The sequence below is a fragment of the Ornithorhynchus anatinus genome, chromosome 4 (genome assembly GCF_004115215.2).
Source record: "Ornithorhynchus anatinus isolate Pmale09 chromosome 4, mOrnAna1.pri.v4, whole genome shotgun sequence".
NCBI classification, from domain to species: domain Eukaryota; kingdom Metazoa; phylum Chordata; class Mammalia; order Monotremata; family Ornithorhynchidae; genus Ornithorhynchus; species Ornithorhynchus anatinus.
In genome coordinates this window covers 126998357-127019808 of record NC_041731.1, presented here as the reverse complement: position 1 = coordinate 127019808, position 21452 = coordinate 126998357, and the positions used below count along the sequence as shown (strand labels likewise).

Here is a 21452-nt window from a genome sequence, read left to right as displayed (position 1 = left end):
AGTCAGAAACTTGACAGCAGGAAGCTGAGTGCTGAAAATCAAAATCTATAAGGCCCTTAAACAGGACAGAAAATAGGCCAGCAATCAATCACATTCATTGAACACTTACTGTTTGCAGAGCACGGTACTAAGCACTTGGGAGACTATAATATAACCGAGTTGGTAGGCATGTTCCTTGTCCACAATGAGCTGACAGCCTAGGAGGGAAAGCTGGACTTTCCATTTAAAGACCAGCAGCCAGACACCTCATCGAGGCTGTACAAAGCACTAAAGTAGTGATACTATGAATGATAGTATTTATTAAACACTTACTGTGTGCAGAGCACTCTCCTAAGTGCTGGGAAAAATACACAGGTCCCTCACAGGAGAAGTGAAACAAAACATGAATACATTGTCTTGATTCCATTTATTTGCTATTGTTTTAATGAGATGTTCATCCCCTTGATTCTATTTATTGCCATTGTTCTCGTCTGTCCGTCTCCCCGGATTAGACCGTAAGCCCGTCAAAGGGCAGGGACTGTCTCTATCTGTTACCGATTTGTCCATTCCAAGCGCTTAGTACAGTGCTCTGCACATAGTAAGCGCTCAATAAATACTATTGAATGAATGAATGAATACAACATAAAGACAGAGACCGATATACAAAGTGAAAATTAGAGGAGCGGAATTTCTGTCTCCTTATGTCTTAGAGAAGAAGCAGCATGGCACAGTGGACAGAGCATGGGCCTGGGAGTCAGAGGTCGTGAGTTCTAATCCCGGATGTGCCACATGTCTGCTGTGTGACCTTGGGCAAGTTGCTTCACATCTCTGGGCCTCAGTTACCTCATCTGTAAAAATGGGGATTGAGACAGAGCCCCATGAGCAACAGGGACTGTGTCAACCCGATTTGGTTGTATCCACCCCAGTATACAGTATAGTGTCTGGCACACAGTAAGCACTTAAATACCACAATTATCATTATTATTATTATTATTATCTACTTGCTAGTTCCCTTGTGCCCCAGTTGGCTCAAGTGGCAGGGACAAGAGAGTGCTATTGGCCTTTTGCAAACCGATATCGATATAATCAATTCCATTGTGGAGGTTCTTGGTCCTGAAATCTGAAGAGCTAAACCCAGCCATCATTTGAGGGTTAAAATGATAGGTCTGTGGCTTGCTAATCTATGAGTCTCAAAACAATTGAAAGGCCTCCAGGAAATCTTTACTGTTCAGATTCTTCCAACTGAAACATCGGTTTAGGATCTGCCCCGCCGCTGACTGGTTCCCCCAGGTGAGATCTGACCGGTGGGAAAACCTGCTCTTTAAGTCCTCTCCACCAGTGATGAAATCCCCTTTGGTTTTGAATGGGGGAGGGTGGAAACAGTGTGCATTCAGCACTCTCTGTATCTTGCTTCCCACGGCAGTGGATGTTCTGTTTCCCAGGTGTCCCAATTATCAGCCCCGTGCGCTTTCTGTAACCAAACCAAAATCTCTGGGGGAAAAAAAGGAGATTAGAAAATGCGGGAGACGGTCTGGGTGAGATCGCTGGTGTCTGAGCTGAGGTGATTAAAAAATGTAAGGGCTGGAAGTGACTGATGGGTTGATGTGATCTGGGGGGTTGGGAGTTAATCCATGAAGGCTTGTTGGAGGAGAGTGGGATTTTAGGAGGGCTTCGAAAGGAGGAGAGCTGGGGCTTGTTGGATTAGAGGGGAGAGGGAATTCCAGATTGGTGTAACAACATGACTGGGAAGATTAAAGCCAGTCTGTTTTGTATGAAAAATGTCACTGACGTGACTTCGTGGCAACACTGGTAAATTAGTCCGTAATTTAAATCCTGCCTACTAACGCTATTGTGCAGTACTCTCCCAAGCGCTTAGAACAGCATGCTGCACACAGTAGGCTCTCGATATTCATTCATTCACTCAGTGGTATCTAGTGAGTGCTTACTCTGTGCAGAGCACTGTACCAAGTGCTTGGAAGAATACAACAATAAACAGACACATTCCCTGCCCACAACAAGCTTACAAATACCAATGAGTGATAGATTCCATAATGCTGCCGAAGTCCGGAACATCCAAAACTCAGCAGATCCTGGAGTTATAATCAGGGTTGCTGGAATCTTTCCCTCCTAACCCTGGACACTTGATAGGCATTAGAGCAACCCAGAGTGTGAACTTTTACTTTACAGGCGAGGGTGGAGGAAAAGTTGTAGTCTGAACTGTGGAATTTGGGATGAAGTGGGAGGAAGGCAGAGAGCAGCAGAAATAAAAGGTTGAGGTGGTCCAGTTCTCTGCTGGGTTTCATTCATTCATTCAATTGTACTTATTGAGCATTTACTGTGTGCAAAGCACTGTGCTAAGCACTGGGAAATTACAATTCTGCAACAGATAGAGACAATCCCAACCCAACGGGGTTTGTTAGCTCCCTCTGTCAATCACTCATCATCTTCATCATCATCATCATAATAATGGTATTTGTTAAGCACTTACTATGTGCCAAGCCCCATTCTAAGTGCTGGGGTAGATACAAGGTAATCAGTTTGTCCCATGTGAGACTCACAAGTCTTAATCTCCATTATACAGATGAGGTAACAGGCACAGAGAAGTTCAACGACTTGCCCGAAGTCACACAGCTGACAAGTGGAGGAACCAGGATGAGAAACCACGATCTCTGACTCCCAAGCCCGGGCTCTTTCCACTAAGCCAAGCTGCTTTGAGCACTCTCTGTGTGCAGAGCACTATACTAGGTATTTGACTGTAGCTGCCTCTATACCATGAGCTCACTGTGGCAGTGAATGTGTCTGTTATATTGTACTCTCCCAATCACTTAGTACAGTGCTCTACACAAAGTAAGTACTCAATAAATACCACTGCTTGATGGAGTGATAGAAAGAACTGCTCTAAGTTATGTGCCAGAGCTTACAAATGCAAGTTATCAGCTTTTACTGAGCACATACTTTGTGCAGAGAACTACACTAAAGCATTTGGGAGAATACAATAGAATTAGTATCCATTCATTCATTCAATAGTATTTATTGAGTGCTTACTATGTGCAGAGCACTGTACTAAACGCTTGGAAGGTACGATTCGGTAACAGATAGAGACAATCTCTGCCCATTGACGGGCTTACAGTCTAATCGGGGGAGACAGACAAAAACAATAGCAGTAAATAGAATCAAGGGGATGGACAACTCATTAACAAAATAAAATAAAATCCATGATCCCTGCCTTACTGCTCATAGTCTAGTGGGGCTCTGTAATAAAAATAACAATAATAATAATAATGGTATTTGTTAAACACTTAGTATGTGCCAGACACTGTTCTTAGCACTGGGGTAGATTCAAGGTAATTAGGTTGTCCCATGTGGGGCTCAGTGGAAAGAGCCCGGGCTTGGGAGTCAGACAGAGGTCATGGGTTCGAATCCCGGCTCTGCCACTTGTCAGCTGTGTGACTTTGGGCAAGTCACTTAACTTCTCTGGGCCTCAGTGACCTCATCTGTAAAATGGGGATGAAGACTGTGAGCCTCACGTGGGACAACCTGATTACCTTGTATCTACCCCAGCGCTTAGAACAGTGCTCTGCACATAGTAAGTGCTTAAATACCAACATTATTATTATTATTATTAATCCCCATTTTACAGATGAGAGAACTGATGCACAGAGAAGTGAAGTAACTTGCCCAAAGTAACACAGCTGTTAAGTGGCGGAGCCGGAATTAGAACCCATGACCTCTGACACCCAAGTCCTAAGTGCATTCATTCATTCAATCATACTTGTGGAGTGTTTACTTTCTGACAAATACTGTATTAAGTGCTTGGGAGAGTACACTATAACAACAGACACATTCCTGCCTACAACAAGCTCACAGTCTAATGGGGGAGACAAATTGCTATATATAAATGAATAAATAAGTAAATGACAGAATTATACAGATACATATGTGCTGTGAGGAGGGGAGGGAGGATGAATAATAATAATAATGTTGGTATTTAAGCGCCGAGCACTGTTCTAAGCGCTGGGGTAGATACAGGGTAATGAGCTTGTCCCACGTGAGGCTCACAAGTAATCCCCATTTTACAGATGAGGGAACTGAGGCACAGAGAAGTTAAGTGACTTGCCCACAGTCACACAGCTGACAAGTGGCACAGCCGAGATTCGAAGGCGCAGAAGGGAGAGGGAGACTAGGAGAGGAGGGCTTAGTCAGGGAAGGCTTCTTGGAGGAGATGGGCCTTCAATAAGGTTTTGAAGTCCTGCCGTGTTCAGGTAGTTGTGAGCACCTAAGTGCTTGGACCTTACAGGAGCATTAAAATCAGAGATGGCAAGGGCGGGAGGGGGTTAGAGAGGGAGGGGAGAGGAATGAAAAAACTTTTCATATTTTGGATGTGCAACCCAGAGATAATTCTTTTGCAGAAAGGGTAATAGAGGGGAAAGAGGAATTGGATCTACAGGGGCGAAATACTAGACTTGAACACTGCTTTCCCTATCTTCAAAACCCTTGTGAAATCACATCTTCACCAGGATTGCCCTGATTAACTTTTCATCTCTCCACTATACATTCTGACTATTGACACTTCTACGCAAAAGCAATTCCTTTGATATCACAGCAGCCTCTCGCTGTGGAAGAACATTTCCTAATTTCCTAGTTGCAATGTAGCCAAAATGAATAATGAAAGTAGAAGGTTATGGCAGACCTGGGGAGAAGTAGCAATAAGCGCCTCATCAACAGGGAATGGGTCTACCAACTCTTTTTCACCGTATCCGTATTTATCGAACTTTCTCAAGTACTTAATGCGATGTTCTGCACAACTGAAGTACTCAATAAATACCACTGATTGACTGATTTATCACACCGGGTGCAATCAACTGTACTAAGCTCTTGGGAAAGCAAACCAGAAGATGAGAAACATTTTCTGCCCACAGCAGGCTTACCACTATAGAGTGTAAGCTCCTTAAGGGCAGTTATAACATCTATTAATATCTACTATAATCGCTCATCCTATCCCACCATCCCCTTGCTGACATTCCAGCCTCTGATCTCCCTCCACTCCATCCATACTTCACTCTGCTGCCCGATCATCTTTCTGCAAAAATATTCAGAACGTGTCTCCCCCCTCCTCAAAAATCTCCAGTGGTTGCCCATCCACCTGAATGTAAAACAGAAACTCCTCACTATTGGCTTTAAAGCTCTCCATCACCTCCCCTGACTCTTACCTCATCTCGCTTCTCTCCTTCTAATAATAATGTTGGTATTTGTTAAGCGCTTACTATGTGCCGAGCACTGTTCTAAGCGCTGGGGTAGACATAGGGGAATCAGGTTGTCCCACGTGGGGCTCACAGTCTTAATCCCCATTTTACAGATGAGGGAACTGAGGCACCGAGAAGTTAAGTGACTTGCCCACAGTCACACAGCTGGCAAGTGGCAGAGCCGGGGTTCGAACCCATGACCTCTGACTCCAAAGCCCGTGCTCTTTCCAGTGAGCCACGCTGCTTCTCAACCAGCCCGCACACTTTGCTTCTCTGGTGCTGCTAACCCTCTCACTGTGCTTCCATCTCACCTATCTTGCCACCGACCCCTGACGTACATCCTGCCTCTGGCCTGGAACACCCTCCCTCCTCTAATCCGACAGACGATTACTCTCCCCCGCCTTTCGAAAACTTACTGAAGGCACATCTCCTCCAAGAGGCCTTCCCAGACAAAGCTTCACTTTTCCTCATCTTCCACTTCCTTCTGCATCTCCCTGGCTTGCTCCCTTTGCTCTCCCCCTGCCCCCACACTCCAACCCCACAGCACTTATGTATATATCTGAAATTTTATGTATTTGTATTGCTGTCTGTCTCCCCAACTCTAGACTGTGAGTTCACTGTGGGCAGGGAATGCCACTTTTTATTGTTGCATTGTATTTTCCCAAGTGCTTAGTGCATTGTTCTGCACACAGTAAGTGCTTAATAAATACAGTTGGTTGAACGAATTAACCCTATTGTAGTCTTCCAAGTGCTGAGCACCATGCTCTGCAAAGATTAAATGCTCAATAAACCTTATTGATGGATTGATTGACTGATTAACCCTATTGTAGTCTTCCAAGTAATTAGCACCTTGCTCTGCAAAGATAAAATGCTCAATAAACCCTATTGATGGATTGATTATCACCTCTTTTCTGTCCTGGACCTAGCAGGCAGTGGTACAATAGGCTTATGGCTACAGACACTGAGCATAGTCATTCTGTTGATCATATTTATTGAGGGCTTACTGTGTGCAAAGCACTGTATTAAACACTTGGGAGAGCACAAAAGAGCAATAAAACAGATACATTCCCTGCTCACAAAGAGCTTACAGCCTAAGGGGGGAGGGAGACATTAATATTAAGAAATGACAGATATGAACATAAGTGCTGTGGGCCTGGGAGGCAAGATGAACAGAGGGAGCTAGTCAGGGTGATGCAGAAGGGAGCAGGAGAAGAGGAAAAGAGGGTTTAGTCAGGGAAAGCCTCTTGGAGGAGATGTGCCTCCAATAAAACTTTGAAGAAAGGGAGAGTAATTTTCTGTGGGAGCATAAAAAATGCTAAATAATTAATCTTGAAACCATCACAACCACAAATGCTGGTCTGGGGAAAGACTGAGGAAAAATGAAATCACGTAGCCTTCTAGGCCCACAGTGGCGTTCAAGCCTTCCAGACGAACATGTGTCGGGCAGGGCTCTGGTGGGGCTCTGGCTGGCTGAGATCACTCCTGGATGTGATTGATAACAGAATATTGCAAATGGGTCAGGAAATTGAATTGTAGAAAACAGTCCTTCAAACTATTGTTAAGGTCACTGCTGCAACTAATCAGACAGGCACCTACTAAGAATTCTCATCTCCAGACTCCATATCAGAAGCAGTGTGGCTTAGTGAGAAGCAGTGTGGCTTAGTGGATAAAGCACGGGCCTGGGAGTCAGAAGGGCCTGGGTTCTAATCCCAGTTTTGCCACTTATCTGCTGTGGCACCTTGGGCAAGTCAGTTACTTCATCTGGAAGATGGAGATTAGGAGGGTGAGCCCCATGCAGGAGAGGGACTGTGTCCAACTCAAGGTGCTTGTGTTTACCCTTGTGATTAGTCGAGTGCCTTGCACATAGTAAGCACTTAAATACCATAATTATTATCATTATTATATCAGCTGGCAAAACAGAATCCTACTGGATCTGCTTTCTTACTAAAACGAATTTGCCCTGGGGAGTCCAGTGGAACACTACTTCATAGAGAACTATTGTTAACCTAGTGGAAATTAACTAAACACATGTATTAGATTAAACCCCTTTCCTCTAAGACTTTTTATAAATGTGAAATTATTAATCTGCTCGATGCTCCTTTGAGATAGCCTGATCAAAACTATTATCATTTATGAGAAGCAGCCTGGCCTAGTGGAAAAAGCATGGGTCTAGATCTTTGTGGGCAGGGAATGTGTCTGTTTATTGTTATCTTGTACTCTCCAAAGAGCTTAGAATAGTGCTCTGCAGAATGTAAGTGCTCAATAAATGTAATTGTCTGACTGAGACCTAATCCACCTCTTGCCTATGTGACCTTGGGCAAGTTAATGATCTTCTTTGTGCTTCTGTCTTTTCCCCCATAAAATGGAAATTAAGTACCTGTTCTCCCTACCTCTTAAACTGGGAGCCTCAAGTAGGACAGGAACTGTGTCTGACTTGATAATCCTGAATCTTCCTCATGCATAGTAAAGTTTAGACTGTGACACCCCCCCCCCCTCCCCCCCCATTTAGACTGTGAGCCTGTTATTGGGCAGAGATTGTCTCTATCTGTTGCCGAATTGTACATTCCAAGTGCTTAGTACAGTGCTCTGCATACAGTAAGTGCTCAATAAATACTATTGAATGAAGTGCTTTGCACATAGGGAGAACTTATATACCACAGTTATTAATTATCATTAAAGTCCCCCCAAATCCTCTATAAATTGTTTATAAATTAGGGAGACAGCATGGCCTCGAGGAAAAATCACCAGCCTGAGAATCAGTTGATAGAGGTTCTAATCCGGGCCCTTCTGCTGGCTTTCCAGGTCTGAATATGGAAAACTTGCTTCCCCTAGGTTTTCTCATCTGTAAAATGGGAGTGATATCACTCTTCCTAAACTGGCCATTAATTTGTTCATTCAATAGTATCTACTGAGCGCTTACTATGTGCAGAGCACTGTACTAAGCACTTGGAATGGACAATTCAGCAACAGATAGAGACAGTCCCTGCCCAATGACGGGCTCACAGTCTAAACGGGGGGCTCAGACAGCAAAGCAAAACAGAACAAAACAAAAACAAGACACCACCATCAAGATAAATAGAATCAAGGAGATGTACACTTCATTAACAAAATAAATAGTGTAATAAATTATATATACAAATGAGAACAGTGCTGAGGGGCGGGGAAGGGAGAAGAGCAGAGCATGGGGAGAGGGGAGGGGAAGCAGAGGGAAAGGTGGGGGCTAAATCACGGTAGGGAACTGAGAGAGGGAATGAGGTTTTGTACTTCTCAACTGTGTCATACCTAGGGATACCACCTGGGAGCACAGAGCAAGCTATTTGAAATTTGACAGGTAATAATAATAATAATGGCATTTGTAAAGTGCTTACTATGTGCCAAGCAGTGTTCTAAGTGCTGGGGGAGATACTGGGTAATCAGGTTGTCCCACGTGGGGCTCACATTCTTAATCCCCATTTTACAGATGAGGTAACTGAGGCACAGTGAAGCTAAGTGACTTGCCCATAGTCACATAGCTGACAAGTGCCGAAGCCAGGATTAGAACTCACGACCTCTGACTCCCAAGCCTGTGCTCTTTGCACTAAGCCATGCTAATGATATTTGTTAAGCACTTACTTTGTGCCACAAGATCTTGGGTAGACACAAGCCAATCAAGTTGGCCACAGTCCCTGTTCCATGAGGCGCTCACAGTCTCAACCCCTTTTTTTACAGATGAGGTAACTGAGGCCCAGTGAAGTGAAGTGACTTGCCCACTGTCACACAGCAGACAAGTGGCGGAGCTGGGATTAGTAGTATTGGCCTCAGAACCCGTGACCTTCTGAATCCCAGATCAGTGCTCTAGCCTTGTTCCATTAGGCCACTGCGTTCTAATCCCAGCTCTGCCACATTAAAGTCACTTCACTTCTCGGTGCCTCAGTTACCTCATCTATAAAATGGGGATTAAGACTGTGAGCCTCATGTGGGACAACCTAATTACCTTGTATCTACCCCAGTGCTTAGAATAGTGCTCGGCACATAATAAGCGCTTAACAAATACCAACATTATCATTAATAGATTGGGTTTCCCTGCCTATGGACAAGGTTTGTGGGGGACCCAAGAAAAGACTCACCTCTAGCCACATTATTTGGGTCATTTGCTGTAGAGGAACTTGTGAACAGGGAACCAGTCTACTAGTAATAATAATGATGGTATTTGTTAAGTGTTTACTGGTGCCAAGAACTGTTCTAAGCACTGAGTGTACTCACTGATTGAATCAATTGTATTTATTGAGCACTTACTGTATGTGGAGCACTGTGCTAAGCCCTTGGAAGAGTAGAATATAAAAGAGCTGGCAGTCACATTCCCACCTCAACAAGCTTACAGTCTAGAGGGGAACAAGGTCACATGGGGTCCTGACTAATACTATGCCCGCAAGAAACGCTCAATAAAAGTACCCTGCTTAACTGATGACAATAAACAGAGGACAGTGTGCTCCAGGGGAGAAACTGAGTGATGAAGCAAGAATCACGAAGAACCACGGTCTAGTGGGTAGAGCACAGGCCTGGGAATCAGAAGGACCTGGGTTCTAATCCCGGCTCCACCACTGGTCTGCTGTGTGGCTATGAGCAAGTCACTTCACTTCTCTCGGCCTCGGTTCCCTCCCCTATAAAATGGGGATTGAGACTGTGAGCCCTATGTGGACAGAGACTGTGTCTAATCCAATTTGCTTGTGTCTACCCCAGAACTTAATACAGTGCCTGGAGCATAGTAAGGGCCTAACAAATACCACATTTATTATTATTATTATTAACTGGAGAGTAAAAATAATAGTAATGATGGTATTTGTTAAGCACTTACAATATGCCAAGCACAGCACTAAGTGCTGGGATAGATACATGATAATCAGGTTGGACACAGTCCCTGTCCCACATGGGGCTCCCAGCTGCTCTTCCCGGCTCCAAACCCCAAAGCACTAAAGTATATATCTGTCATTTTATTTACCTGTATTGATGTCTGTTTCCCCCGTCTAGTCTGTGGACAGGAAAAGTCGGTATTTGTTGTGGCAATGTACTTTCCCAAGGGCTTAGTACAGTGCTCTATTCAGTGCTCAGTACAGTAAGCGCTCAATAAATATAATTGATTGAATGAATGAATGAAAGGAAGAGCAAGTATTGAACTCCCCTATTACAGATGAGGATACTGAAGCCCAGAAAAGTTAAGTGACTTATCCAAGGTCTCACAGCAGACAAGGGGCAGAGCTGGCATTAGAACCCAGGTCCTTTTTAACTCCCAGGTCCCATGCTCTATCCACTAGGGCAAACCTGGAACATGGAAGAAAGGAAAGAACCTGACAGTTCCTACAAGAAAGGGAGGTTGATTGCTTGTCTTTTTTTTTTAATAGTACTTGTTAAATGCCTACTTTGTGCAATTCATTCAGTCATATTAATTGAGTGCTTACTGTGTGCAAAGCACTGTACTAAGTGATTAGGAGAGTACAAAATGAAAACAGACACATTCCTGCCCACAACGGGATCACAGTCTAGAGGGGGAGACATTTACATACATGTGTAAATAAATGAATAAATAAAATTACAGATGTATACGAATGTGCTTTGGGGGTGGGAAGGAGGACGAACGAAGGAGCAGGTAAGAGCGACGTAAAAAACAGTGGGAGAAGAGGAGAGGAGGTCAAGGAAGCCTTCTTAGAGGAGATGTGCCTTCAATAAGGTTTTGAAGTGGGGGAGAGCAATTGTTTGTATGATATGAAGGGGGAGGGTGTTCCAGGCCAGAGGTAGGATGTGGGTGAGACAGGAGAAATGGAGGCACAGTGAGGAATTGAGCATTAGAAGAACAAAGATAGTGGGCTGGGTTGTAGTAGGAGAGAAGCAAGGTGAGGTACACCCCAGCCCACACACTCCACTCCTCTGGTGCTCACCTTCTCACTGTGCCTCCATCTTGCGTGTCTCCCTGCCAACCCCTGGCCCACATCCTACCTCTGGCCTGGAACGCCCTCCCTCTTCAAATCTGCCAATCACTCTTCTCCCCTACAAAGCCCTACTGAAGGTGCACCTCCTCCAAGAGGTCTTCCCAAATGAAGCCCTCCTTTTCCTCAGCTCCTCCTCCCTTCAGCGTCACGACTCTCTCCCTTTTCTCTTCTCTCCCTACTCACTTCACAGCAGTTATGTATATATGTATATATCATTCTATTTATTTGTACTGATGTCTGTTTACTTGCACTAATGTCTGTCTCTCCCCTCTCTGGACTGTAAGCGCGTTGTGGGCAAGGATTGTCTCTCTTTATTGCTGTATTGCACTTTCCAAGCACTTAGTATAGTGTTCTGCATACAGTAAACACTCAGTAAATACAATTGAATGAATGAATGAATGGTGATGAATTGCTTTAAAAGCAATGGTGAGGAGTTTTTGTTTGATACAGAGGTGGATGGGCAACCACTGGATTTTCTTGAGGAGTGGGGAAACATGGTCTGAATGTTTTTCAGGGAAAATGATTCGGGAAGCAGAATGAAGAATGAACTGGAATGGAAAGAGACAGGAGGCTGGGAGGTCAGCGAGGAGGCTGACACAATAATCAAGACGGCATAGGATGAGTGCTTGCATTAATCTGGTAGCAGTTAGAAGGGAGAGGAAAGGATGGATATTGGTGATGTTGTGAAGGTAGAACTGACAGGATTTAGTGATGCTTTGAATATGTGGGTGGAAAGAGAGAGCAGAGTCAAGGGTAATGCCAAGGTTATGGGCTTGTGAGACAGTGCCAGACACTGTACTAAGCACTGGGATAGATATGAGGTAATCTGGTTGGGCATAATCCCTGTCCTACACGATACAATCTAAATCAGAGCGAGGAAGGAGGATTCAATCCCCATTTTACAGATGAAGTAATTGAAGCACAGAGACGTCACGTGGCTTGCCCAAGGTCACCCAGATGACAAGTGGCAGAACTGGGATTAGAACCCTGGTCCCCGACCACCCAGGCCTCTGCTCTTTCCACTAGGTCAAGTTGCTCCCCATGGTCTCTCACTAGGAATGCTGAATTTGGATGCAGGATGAAATACTTGGGAAAGATCTTTGAGTTAGACTGTAAGCTCCTTGAGGGTAAGGATGATGATGATGGTATTTGTTAAGCACTTACTATGTGCCAGGCACTGTTCTAAGTGCTGGGGTAATAATAATAATGTTGGTATTTCTTTAGCGCTTACTATATGCCGAGTATTGTTCTAAACGCTGGGGTAATAATAATAATGTTGGTATTTCTTTAGTGCTTACTATGTGCCGAGTACTGTTCTAAACGCTGGGGTAGATACAAGGTAATTAGGTTGTCCCACATGAGGCTCACAGCCTTAATCCCCATTTTACAGATGAGGTAACTGAGGCACCTAGAAATTAAGTGACTTGCCCAAAATCACACAGCTGACAAGTAGTGGAGCCGGGATTAGAACCCATGTCCTCTGACTCCTAAACCCGAGTTCTTTCCACTGAGCCACGCTGCTTCTCATCACGTCTACACCTTGTTTGACACTGTTGTTTCTCCGGTGCTTAGTAACATGCTCGCCTTTTGGCAAGTGCTCAGTAGACGTTATCGGCAAGAATGTTGTATTGTCCTCTCCCAAGTACCTAGCACAGTGCTGTTCACATAGTAAGTGCTCAATAAATGCCATTGATTGATTGACTGAATTGTAGTATTGAACAGAGGTTGGGAAACCACTGCTTCCTTCAAGAAATCTAAACATTAGGCCGACTTTCTCCCCTTCAGGTTTATCCTTGCATGTTTTACCTTTGTCCTCTCCTCTGCCTGCCATAATTACCGTTCCACCCTTATTGACATCCGGGCCCATCACCCTCGCCAGTTGTTCCAGACATTTAATTTCCTCCTTGTCACCACCCACCCCCTCCCCGGCCTCCCCATCCCTTGCCTACAGTGAGCTGGCCACCTACTTTATTAAGAAAATTGACACTATCAGGCTTGAGCTCCCTAAAATCTCCTCTGCCCTCCTCAGTCCCTCCCCCCTCCTGTCTCCTCTTCAACTCTCCCATCTTTCCCATCAGTAGAGATCTCCTGCTTCCTCTCAAAATCCATCCCTTCCACCTTCTCATTCAACCCCATTCCTTCTCACTTTATCAAAACACTTACCCTCTCCCTTATTTCTTCCCTGTGTGTCTTTTTATTGTTGTACTGTACTCTCATAACCACTTAGAACAGTGGTCTGTTCCCAGTAAGTGCTCAATAAATACGAATGAATGAATGAATGAAGCAGCATGACATAGGGGATAGAGCATGGGCCTGGGAGTCAGAAGGTTATGGATTCTAATCCCGGCTCTTCCACTTCTCTTTTGGATGACCCTGGAAAGGTCACTTTACTTTTCTGGGCCTCAGTGACCACATCCGTAAAATGGGGATTGAGACTGGGAGCCCCATGTGGGACAAGGACTGTGTCCAAACCAATTAGCTTGCATTCACCCACCCAGAGCAAAGTGCCTGGCACATAGTAAATACTTAACAGATACTGTAATTATTATTATACTGAACGAACGAACGAATGAATGAATGAATGAAAAATCAGGGTTAAGGGGCTTATTCCCAGATCTAGTTTGGGTTCTGTTGAACAAGTACTGATGCTGTTAGCTTCAGCATCTGAAGGAAATGCTGTCTATTTGTTCCTAACACATGGGAACACCAGTGTGGTTGGATTATGTCTGGTCTATTGCCTCCCTCCAACCTGAAATGTATTTTAGAGTCTGCCTCACCCAATAGACTGTAAGATTCTTGGAGGCAGGGATCATTTCTACAACCTCTATGGTTTCCTTCCAGTGCTTACTACAATGTTCCTCACAGACTAAGCCCTCCAGGAATACTACGGATCGATTGATGAAAGGGACTGACAATCTCAGGGAGGAGGAGAGAAAGGCCTGGGAGATCTCAGCTGCCAACCCCTCAAACTGAACCCCAAAAGACACTGATGCCTTTTTTGGACAACAAATTTAAGAGACTCAGAATCAAGATAGTCATCTACTATATGTTGTTTTGGAAAGAGACAGTGGTAGCATGTGGCCTACTGGAAAGAGCTTAAGCCTTGGAGTCAGGGGACTTGGGTTCCAATCTCAGCTCTGCCTCTTCTTTATCTCTTCTGGGTGACTTTGGGCACTGGGCCTCACCTATACCTCATTTATAAAATGGGGACTCAATACTTGGTCATTCATTCATTCAATTGTATTTATTGAATGTTTACTGTGTGCAGAGCACTGTACTAAGCACTTGGAAAGAACAATTCGACAACAGATATTCATTCATTCATTCATTCAATAGTATTTATTGAGCGCTTACTATGTGCAGAGCACTGTACTAAGCGCTTGGAATGAACAAGTCGGCAACAGATAGAGACGGTCCCTGCCGTTTGACGGGCTCATGGTCTGATCGGGGGAGACGGACGGACGAGAACGATGGCGATAAATAGAGTCGAGGGGAAGGACATCTCGTAGAAACAATGGCGACTAAATAGAATCGAGGCGATGTACATTTCATTAACAAAATAAATAGGGTGATGAAAATATATACAGTTGAGCGGACGAGTACAGTGCTGAGGGGATGGGAAGGGAGAGGGGGAGGAGCAGAGGGAAATGGGGGGAGAAGAGGGTTAAGCTGTGGAGAGGTGAAGGGGGGTGGTAGAGGGAGTAGAGGGAGAAGGGGAGCTCAGTGTGGGAAGGCCTCTTGGAGGAGGTGAGTTTTAAGTAGGGTTTTGAAGAGGGAAAGAGAATCAGTTTGGCGGAGGTGAGGAGGGAGGCCGTTCCGGGACCGCGGGAGGACGTGGCCCGGGGGACGACGGCGGGACAGGCGAGACCGAGGGACGGCGAGGAGGTGGGCGGCGGAGGAGCAGAGCGTGCGGGGTGGGCGGTAGAAAGAGAGAAGGGAGGAGAGGTAGGAAGGGGCAAGGTGATGGAGAGCCCAACAGATAGAAAGAATCCCTACCCAACAACAGGCTTACAGTCTAGAAGCAGGTAGACAGACAACAACACAAAACAAAACTAAGAAACAGACATCAATAGCATCAAAATAAATAAAAAGAATTGTAGCTATATGTGCATCATTAATAAAATGAATAGAATAATAAATATGTGCATGTATACACAAGGGCTGTGGGGTGGGTAGGGGGATAGAGCAGAGGCAAGGAGTAGGGGCGATGGGGAGGGGAGGAGGAGCAGAGGAAAAGGGGGGCTTAGTCTGGGAAGACCTTCTGGAGGAGGTGAGCCCTCAGTAGGGTTTTGAAGGGGCAAAGGGAGCTAGTTGGGCGGATGCGAAGAGGGAGGGCATTTCAGGCCAGAGGTAGGACGTGGGCCAAGGGTCGATGGCGGGACAGGTTCATTCATTCATTCATTCAATAGTATTTATTGAGCGCTTACTATGTGCAGAGCACTGTACTAAGCGCTTGGGATGAACAAGTCGGCAACAGATAGAGACAGTCCCTGCCGTTTGACGGGCTTACAGTCTAATCGGGGGAGACGGACAGACGAGAACAATGGCACTAAACAGCGTCAAGGGGAAGAACATCTCGTAAAAACCGATGGCAACTAAATAGAATCAAGGCGATGTACAATTCATTAACAAAATAAATAGGGTAACGAAAATATATACAGTTGAGCGGACGAGTACAGTGCTGTGGGGACGGGAAGGGAGAGGTGGAGGAGCAGAGGGAAAAGGGGAAAATGAGGCTTTAGCTGCGGAGAGGTGAAGGGGGGATGGCAGAGGGAGTAGAGGGGGAAGAGGAGCTCAGTCTGGGAACGCCTCTTGGAGGAGGTGATTTTTAAGTAAGGTTTTGAAGAGGGAAAGAGAATCAGTTTGGCGGAGGTGAGGAGGGAGGGCGTTCCAGGACCGCGGGAGGACGTGACCCAGGGGTCGACGGCGGGATAGGCGAGACAGAGGGACGGCGAGGAGGTGGGCGGCAGAGGAGCGGAGCGTGCGGGGTGGGCGGTAGAAAGAGAGAAGGGAGGAGAGGTAGGAAGTGGCAAGGTGATGGAGAGCCTTGAAGCCTAGAGTGAGGAGTTTTTGTTTGGTGAGACAAAAAGACAGGGACAGGTGAGAATGAGGCACAGTGAGGAGGTTAGCGGCAGAGGTTAGTGGTAGAATCTAAGTGGTTCCATCCACTACTTAGATTGTGATACCTGTGTGTGGGACAGGGACTACGTCTGACCTATCCTTTATCTTCCACAACACTTAGAGTGGTGCTGGACACAAGTGCTTAAAAAACACCACAGCTACTATTATTTTTTGAGGAACACTGTGGTCTGGAGAAACTAATTATCATAGCAAGTAATCAATTAAGGGTATTACTGACCACTGTATTAAACACCTGAGGGAGCTCAATAGAATTAGGAAATACGATTCTTGTCCTGAAAGGGGTTAGTCTTACATAGACTATGAGCCTCATGTGTTACAGGGACTGTGTCCAAACTGATAGCCTTGTGCCTTAGAGAAGCAGCGTGGCCCAGTGGAAAGAGCCCGGGCTTGGGAGTCAGAGGTCAGGAGTTAGAATCCCGGCTCTGCCACTCGTCAGCTGTGTGACTGTGGGCAAGTCACTTCACTTCTCTGTGCCTCAGTTACCTCATCTGTAAAATGGGGATTAACTGTGAGCCTCACATGGGACTACCTGATTACCCTGTATTTACCCCAGCGCTTAGAACAGTTCTCGGCACATAGTAAGCGCTTAACAAATACCAACATTATTATTATTATTATTATTATTATCTTGATACCCCAGTGCTTAGAACAGTGAAGCAGCATGTCGTAGAGGAAAGACCATGGGTCTGGGAGTCAGAAGGCCCTGAGTTCTAGCCCTGGCTCCACCGCTTGCCTGCTGTGTGACTTTGGGCAAGTCACTTCACTTCTCTGGGCCTCAGTTACCTCATCTGTGAAATGGGGATTAAGATGGTGAGCCCCATGTGGGACAGGAACTGTGTCCAACCAGATTAGCTATTATCTACCCCAGTGCTTTGAATAATGTATGACACATAGTGCTTAACAAATAACATTATAATTATTACTGCTATTATTAGTAGTAGTAGTTTTAACAATGCTTGGCACGAAGTGCTTAAAAATACCATAATAAATAAATAAATGCATTCAAGTACATTCAAATACAGGAACACCATCAGACTTTACCAATACCACTTTAGTACAATCTCTCATCCTATCCTGACTGGATTATCGCATCAGCCTCCTTTCTGACCTCCCAACCCCGTCTCTTCCCACTTCAATCCATACTTCACTCCGCTGCCCAGATTATCTTTCTACAGAAACGTTCAGAGCATGTCATCCCCCATCTCAAAAATATCCTGTGGTTGTCTATCAACTTCCGTATCAGACAAAAACTCCTCACTATTGGTTTTAAACCTCTCCATCCCCTTGCCCCCTCCTACCTCACCTCCCTTCTCTCCTTCTACATCCCAACCCACACACTCCGCTCCTCCGTTGCCGTTAACCTTCTCATTGGGCCTCGTTCTCCTGTTCTCTCCTGTCTCACCTCTAAATCCTGGTCCACATCTTACCTCTGGCCTGGAACGCTCTCCCTCCTCAAATCTGCCAAGCAATCACTCTTGCCCCCCTTAAAAGCCTTACTGAATGTGCACCTCTGCCAAGAGGCCTTCCCAGACTAAACCACCTTCCCAGACTAAACCACGCTTTTCCTCAGCTCCCCGTCTCTTTCACCTCACTTCGATTTGCTCCCTTTCCTTTTCCCCTCCTCCCTGCCCCACACCACTTACGTATATATGTATAGCTATCATTCTATTCATTTATATTGATGTCTGTTTATTTGTTTTGCTATCTCCTCCCCCCACCCCCACCCCATCTAGACTGTAAGCCCGTTGTGGGCATTGATTTTCTCTCTTTATTGCTGTGTTGTACTTTCCAAGCACTTAGTACAGCACTCTGCTTTCAGTAAGTGCTCAAGAAATACAATTGAATGAATGAATGAAATGGAAAATTTGCAAGGGATTCGACCCTCAGTTCAAATCTGGCTCAATTTTTTTCAAAAATTTCACACGGATTCTTGCTCCACAAGGAATAATTATGCAAAAGTGGGGCAAAAAAGGATGAAGAAATGAACAGTTTTCCTTCGCGAACAATGCTCACTGCCACCTCCTCTGAATTTTGGAAGCCATTTTCCTTGATAGTGGACAGATGTTCACAAACAGTGAGTTTCAAGACAAACTAATTTGGACATCGCCCATCTGGGTTGCCTATCACCGTCTGATGAGCTTTTTCTGTTTCTTTTTTCCTGTTTACTCTCTTATGAAGTAAATTTCATTAGCAATCTTGAAATTAATACAAATAGAAATAACCGAAGTCAGAGCTGCTAAAGTAACTTAATTTTCCTTATAGCACTCTGAAGGAAATTGGTGAGACGCATTAGATAAAACAAAAATCTAGAGAAGCCAACTCTCTTGGCATGTATCTCAAAAGGAAATTGCATAGTCTGAAAGAGCCAACAAGCCTGAAGCAGGAAGACAATCCTTCTTACCTTTCCAAAGCTCCCTTTCCCGATGGCCCGGAGAATTTGAAAATGGTCAAAATTAACTACAAGAGAAAGTAGAAAAATAAAATGATGAGAATTATATTTTCTTTACTCATTTCCCAGAAGCACTCGGTCTCTTGTCCATGGGATTTAAGGAAATCAGATTTTAAAAAATATTATCCAGATGATGATTTGCAGCTGAGCAGATTCATTCTAAACAATGTCTAGATTCCTCTCAATAATCTAAGACCCATGTTTTCAGATAAATTTCCTCTTCAAAAGATTGACTGTCGGTTTGAACATCCAGAATGTGAAAGATCAATCATTCATCTTGACATCACCCCTCATATTTAAATATTACGGCTAGTAAAATGGAGAAACATTTCTAAGGTCATTCACTTCTTTACTCAACTACTGAACCCATAACGTCTGCAGATGGGAGAGTTGTTTGATACAGAACTGAGACTCATTTACCTTACCCCTGCCTCATAGCATTTATGTGCATAATCTTATACTCTCCCATTCCCCTTCCAAAAATGTATTTTAATATCTGTCTCCCCATTCAAGAGAAGTAGCGTGGCTTATTGAAAAGAGCACAGGTTTGAGTGTCAGAGGACGTGAGCTCTAATCCCAGTTCCACCACTTGTCTGCTGTGTGATCTTGGGCAAGCCACTTAACTTCTCTGAGCCTCAGTTACTTCATCTGTAAAATGAGGATTAATAATAATAATAATAATAATGTTGGTATTTGTTAAGCGCTTACTATGTGCAGTGCACTGTTCTAAGCGCTGGGGTAGACACAGGGGAATCAGGTTGTCCCACGTGGGGCTCACAGTCTTAATCCCCATTTTACAGATGAGGTAACTGAGGCACAGAGAAGTGAAGTGACTTGCCCACAGTCACACAGCTGACAAGTGGCAGAGCTGGGATTCGAACTCATGACCTCTGACTCCAAAGCCCGTGCTCTTTCCACTGAGTCACGCTGCTTCTCTATTAAGACTATGAGCCCCACTTGGGACACCCTGATTGACTCGTATCTACCCCAGCACTTAGAACAGTGTTTGACCCATAGTAAGCGCCTAACAAATACCATAACAATTATTATTTTTCTTTAGAATGTGAACTCCTGTTGGCCAGGGTGTAAGTCTATCAACTCTACTGAATTGTTCTCTTCCAAGCACTTAGTATAGTGCTCAACTAACAGTAAGTGCTCAATAAATACCATTCATTGATTGATTAAATCATCTCGTGTATTTATGCAGTGTCTTCTGGGTAAGAAAGCAAGTGAACAAAAATACAGAGTTAAACAAAAGTGGTAATTTTGGTGAATTGGGGATTAGTTTGAAGAACCTGAATGAAAAGTAGCCTGGCATAGTGGAAAAATCATGGGCCTGGGAGTCAGAGGACTTGAGTTCTAATCCTGCTCTGCTAATTGCTTCCTGTTAGACCTTGGGCAAGGGCTCTCTGCCTCAGTTTCTTCAATTGTAAAATGGGGATTAAATCCTATACCTTCCTACTTAGACTGTAAGCCCCATGCAGGACAGGGACTCTATCCAACCTGATTAACTTGTACCTACTTCAGTGCTTAGAGCAGTGCTTGACATATAGAAAGAGCTTAACAAATACCATAGTAATAATGATAAAAACTTCAATTCTAGGAAGAAGTTGAGGTAGGATCAGAATATTATTTGCTAAGACTGGAGAAATCAAGTCAACTTGGAAAACCTACATTATGCTAACAAGCCCTTCTCTCCTTCTACAGCCCAGCCCGCACACTCTGCTGCTCTGGTGCTAACCTTACTGTTCCTCATTCTCACCTGTCCAGGCCGTTGACATCTGGCCCACGTCCTACCTCTGGCCTGGAATGCCATCCCTCCTCAAATCCACCAAACAATTACACTTCCCCAGTTCAAGCCCTACTGAAAGCTCACCTACTTCAGGAGGCCTTTCCAAACTGAGCCCCCCTTTTCTTCAGGTCCTCCTCCCCAGCACCTTGTCCTGATTCACTCTCTTTGCTCTACCTCCCCTCCCAACAGCACTTGTGTATATATGTACATATCTAAAATTCTATTTGTTTATAGTAATACCTTCTTTACTTGTTCTGATGTGCATATATATATATAATATATATAATATAAATAGAATCATATATATACATAAATAATTCTATTTATATTGATGCTACTGATGCCTGTTTACTTGTTTTGTTGTCTGTCTCCCCCCTTCTATACTGTGAGCCCATTTAGTGAAGGGATTGTCTCTCTTTGTTGCTGAAGTGTACTTTCCAAGCACTTATTACAGTGCTTTGCACACAGCACTGACTGACTGACTGACTGACTGAATGAATGAATACAGTCCCAGTCCCTAAAGAAGCTCACAGTCTAAGCAGAAAGGAAACCACGTAATTTCCATTTCACTTGTGAGGAAGCTGAATCGCAAAGAAGTTAGGCGACTCACCCGAGGACACACGGAAGGCCGGTGGGAAAGTCAGGAATAGAACCCAGATCTCCTGACTACCAGGCCCAACATCTTTTTCACTAGGTCACCATTATATTGTATCTACTCCAGCATATATCACATTAAGTGGCACAAAACTTATTGTGGCAGGGAAAAGGTCATTCATTGCATTCATTGATTCAACCATATTTATTAAGCACTGTACTAAGCACTGAGGAAAGAACAATATGACAAAAAACAGTGTCAATCCCTACCCAAAATTAGCTCACATTCT

General features: G+C 44.5%; 1 protein-coding gene across 2 annotated transcripts in view; it reads right to left on the bottom strand.

The window, feature by feature from the left end:
• STK32B (serine/threonine kinase 32B) overlaps nucleotides 1-21452 on the bottom strand; it is a 377989-nt gene that overhangs the window by 271571 nt on the left and 84966 nt on the right. For both annotated transcript variants that reach the window (XM_029062114.1, XM_029062115.1), the window contains exon 2: nucleotides 18729-18784. In XM_029062114.1, coding sequence (XP_028917947.1) covers nucleotides 18729-18784 — 56 coding nt within the window. The remainder of the gene's footprint in view (nucleotides 1-18728; nucleotides 18785-21452) is intronic.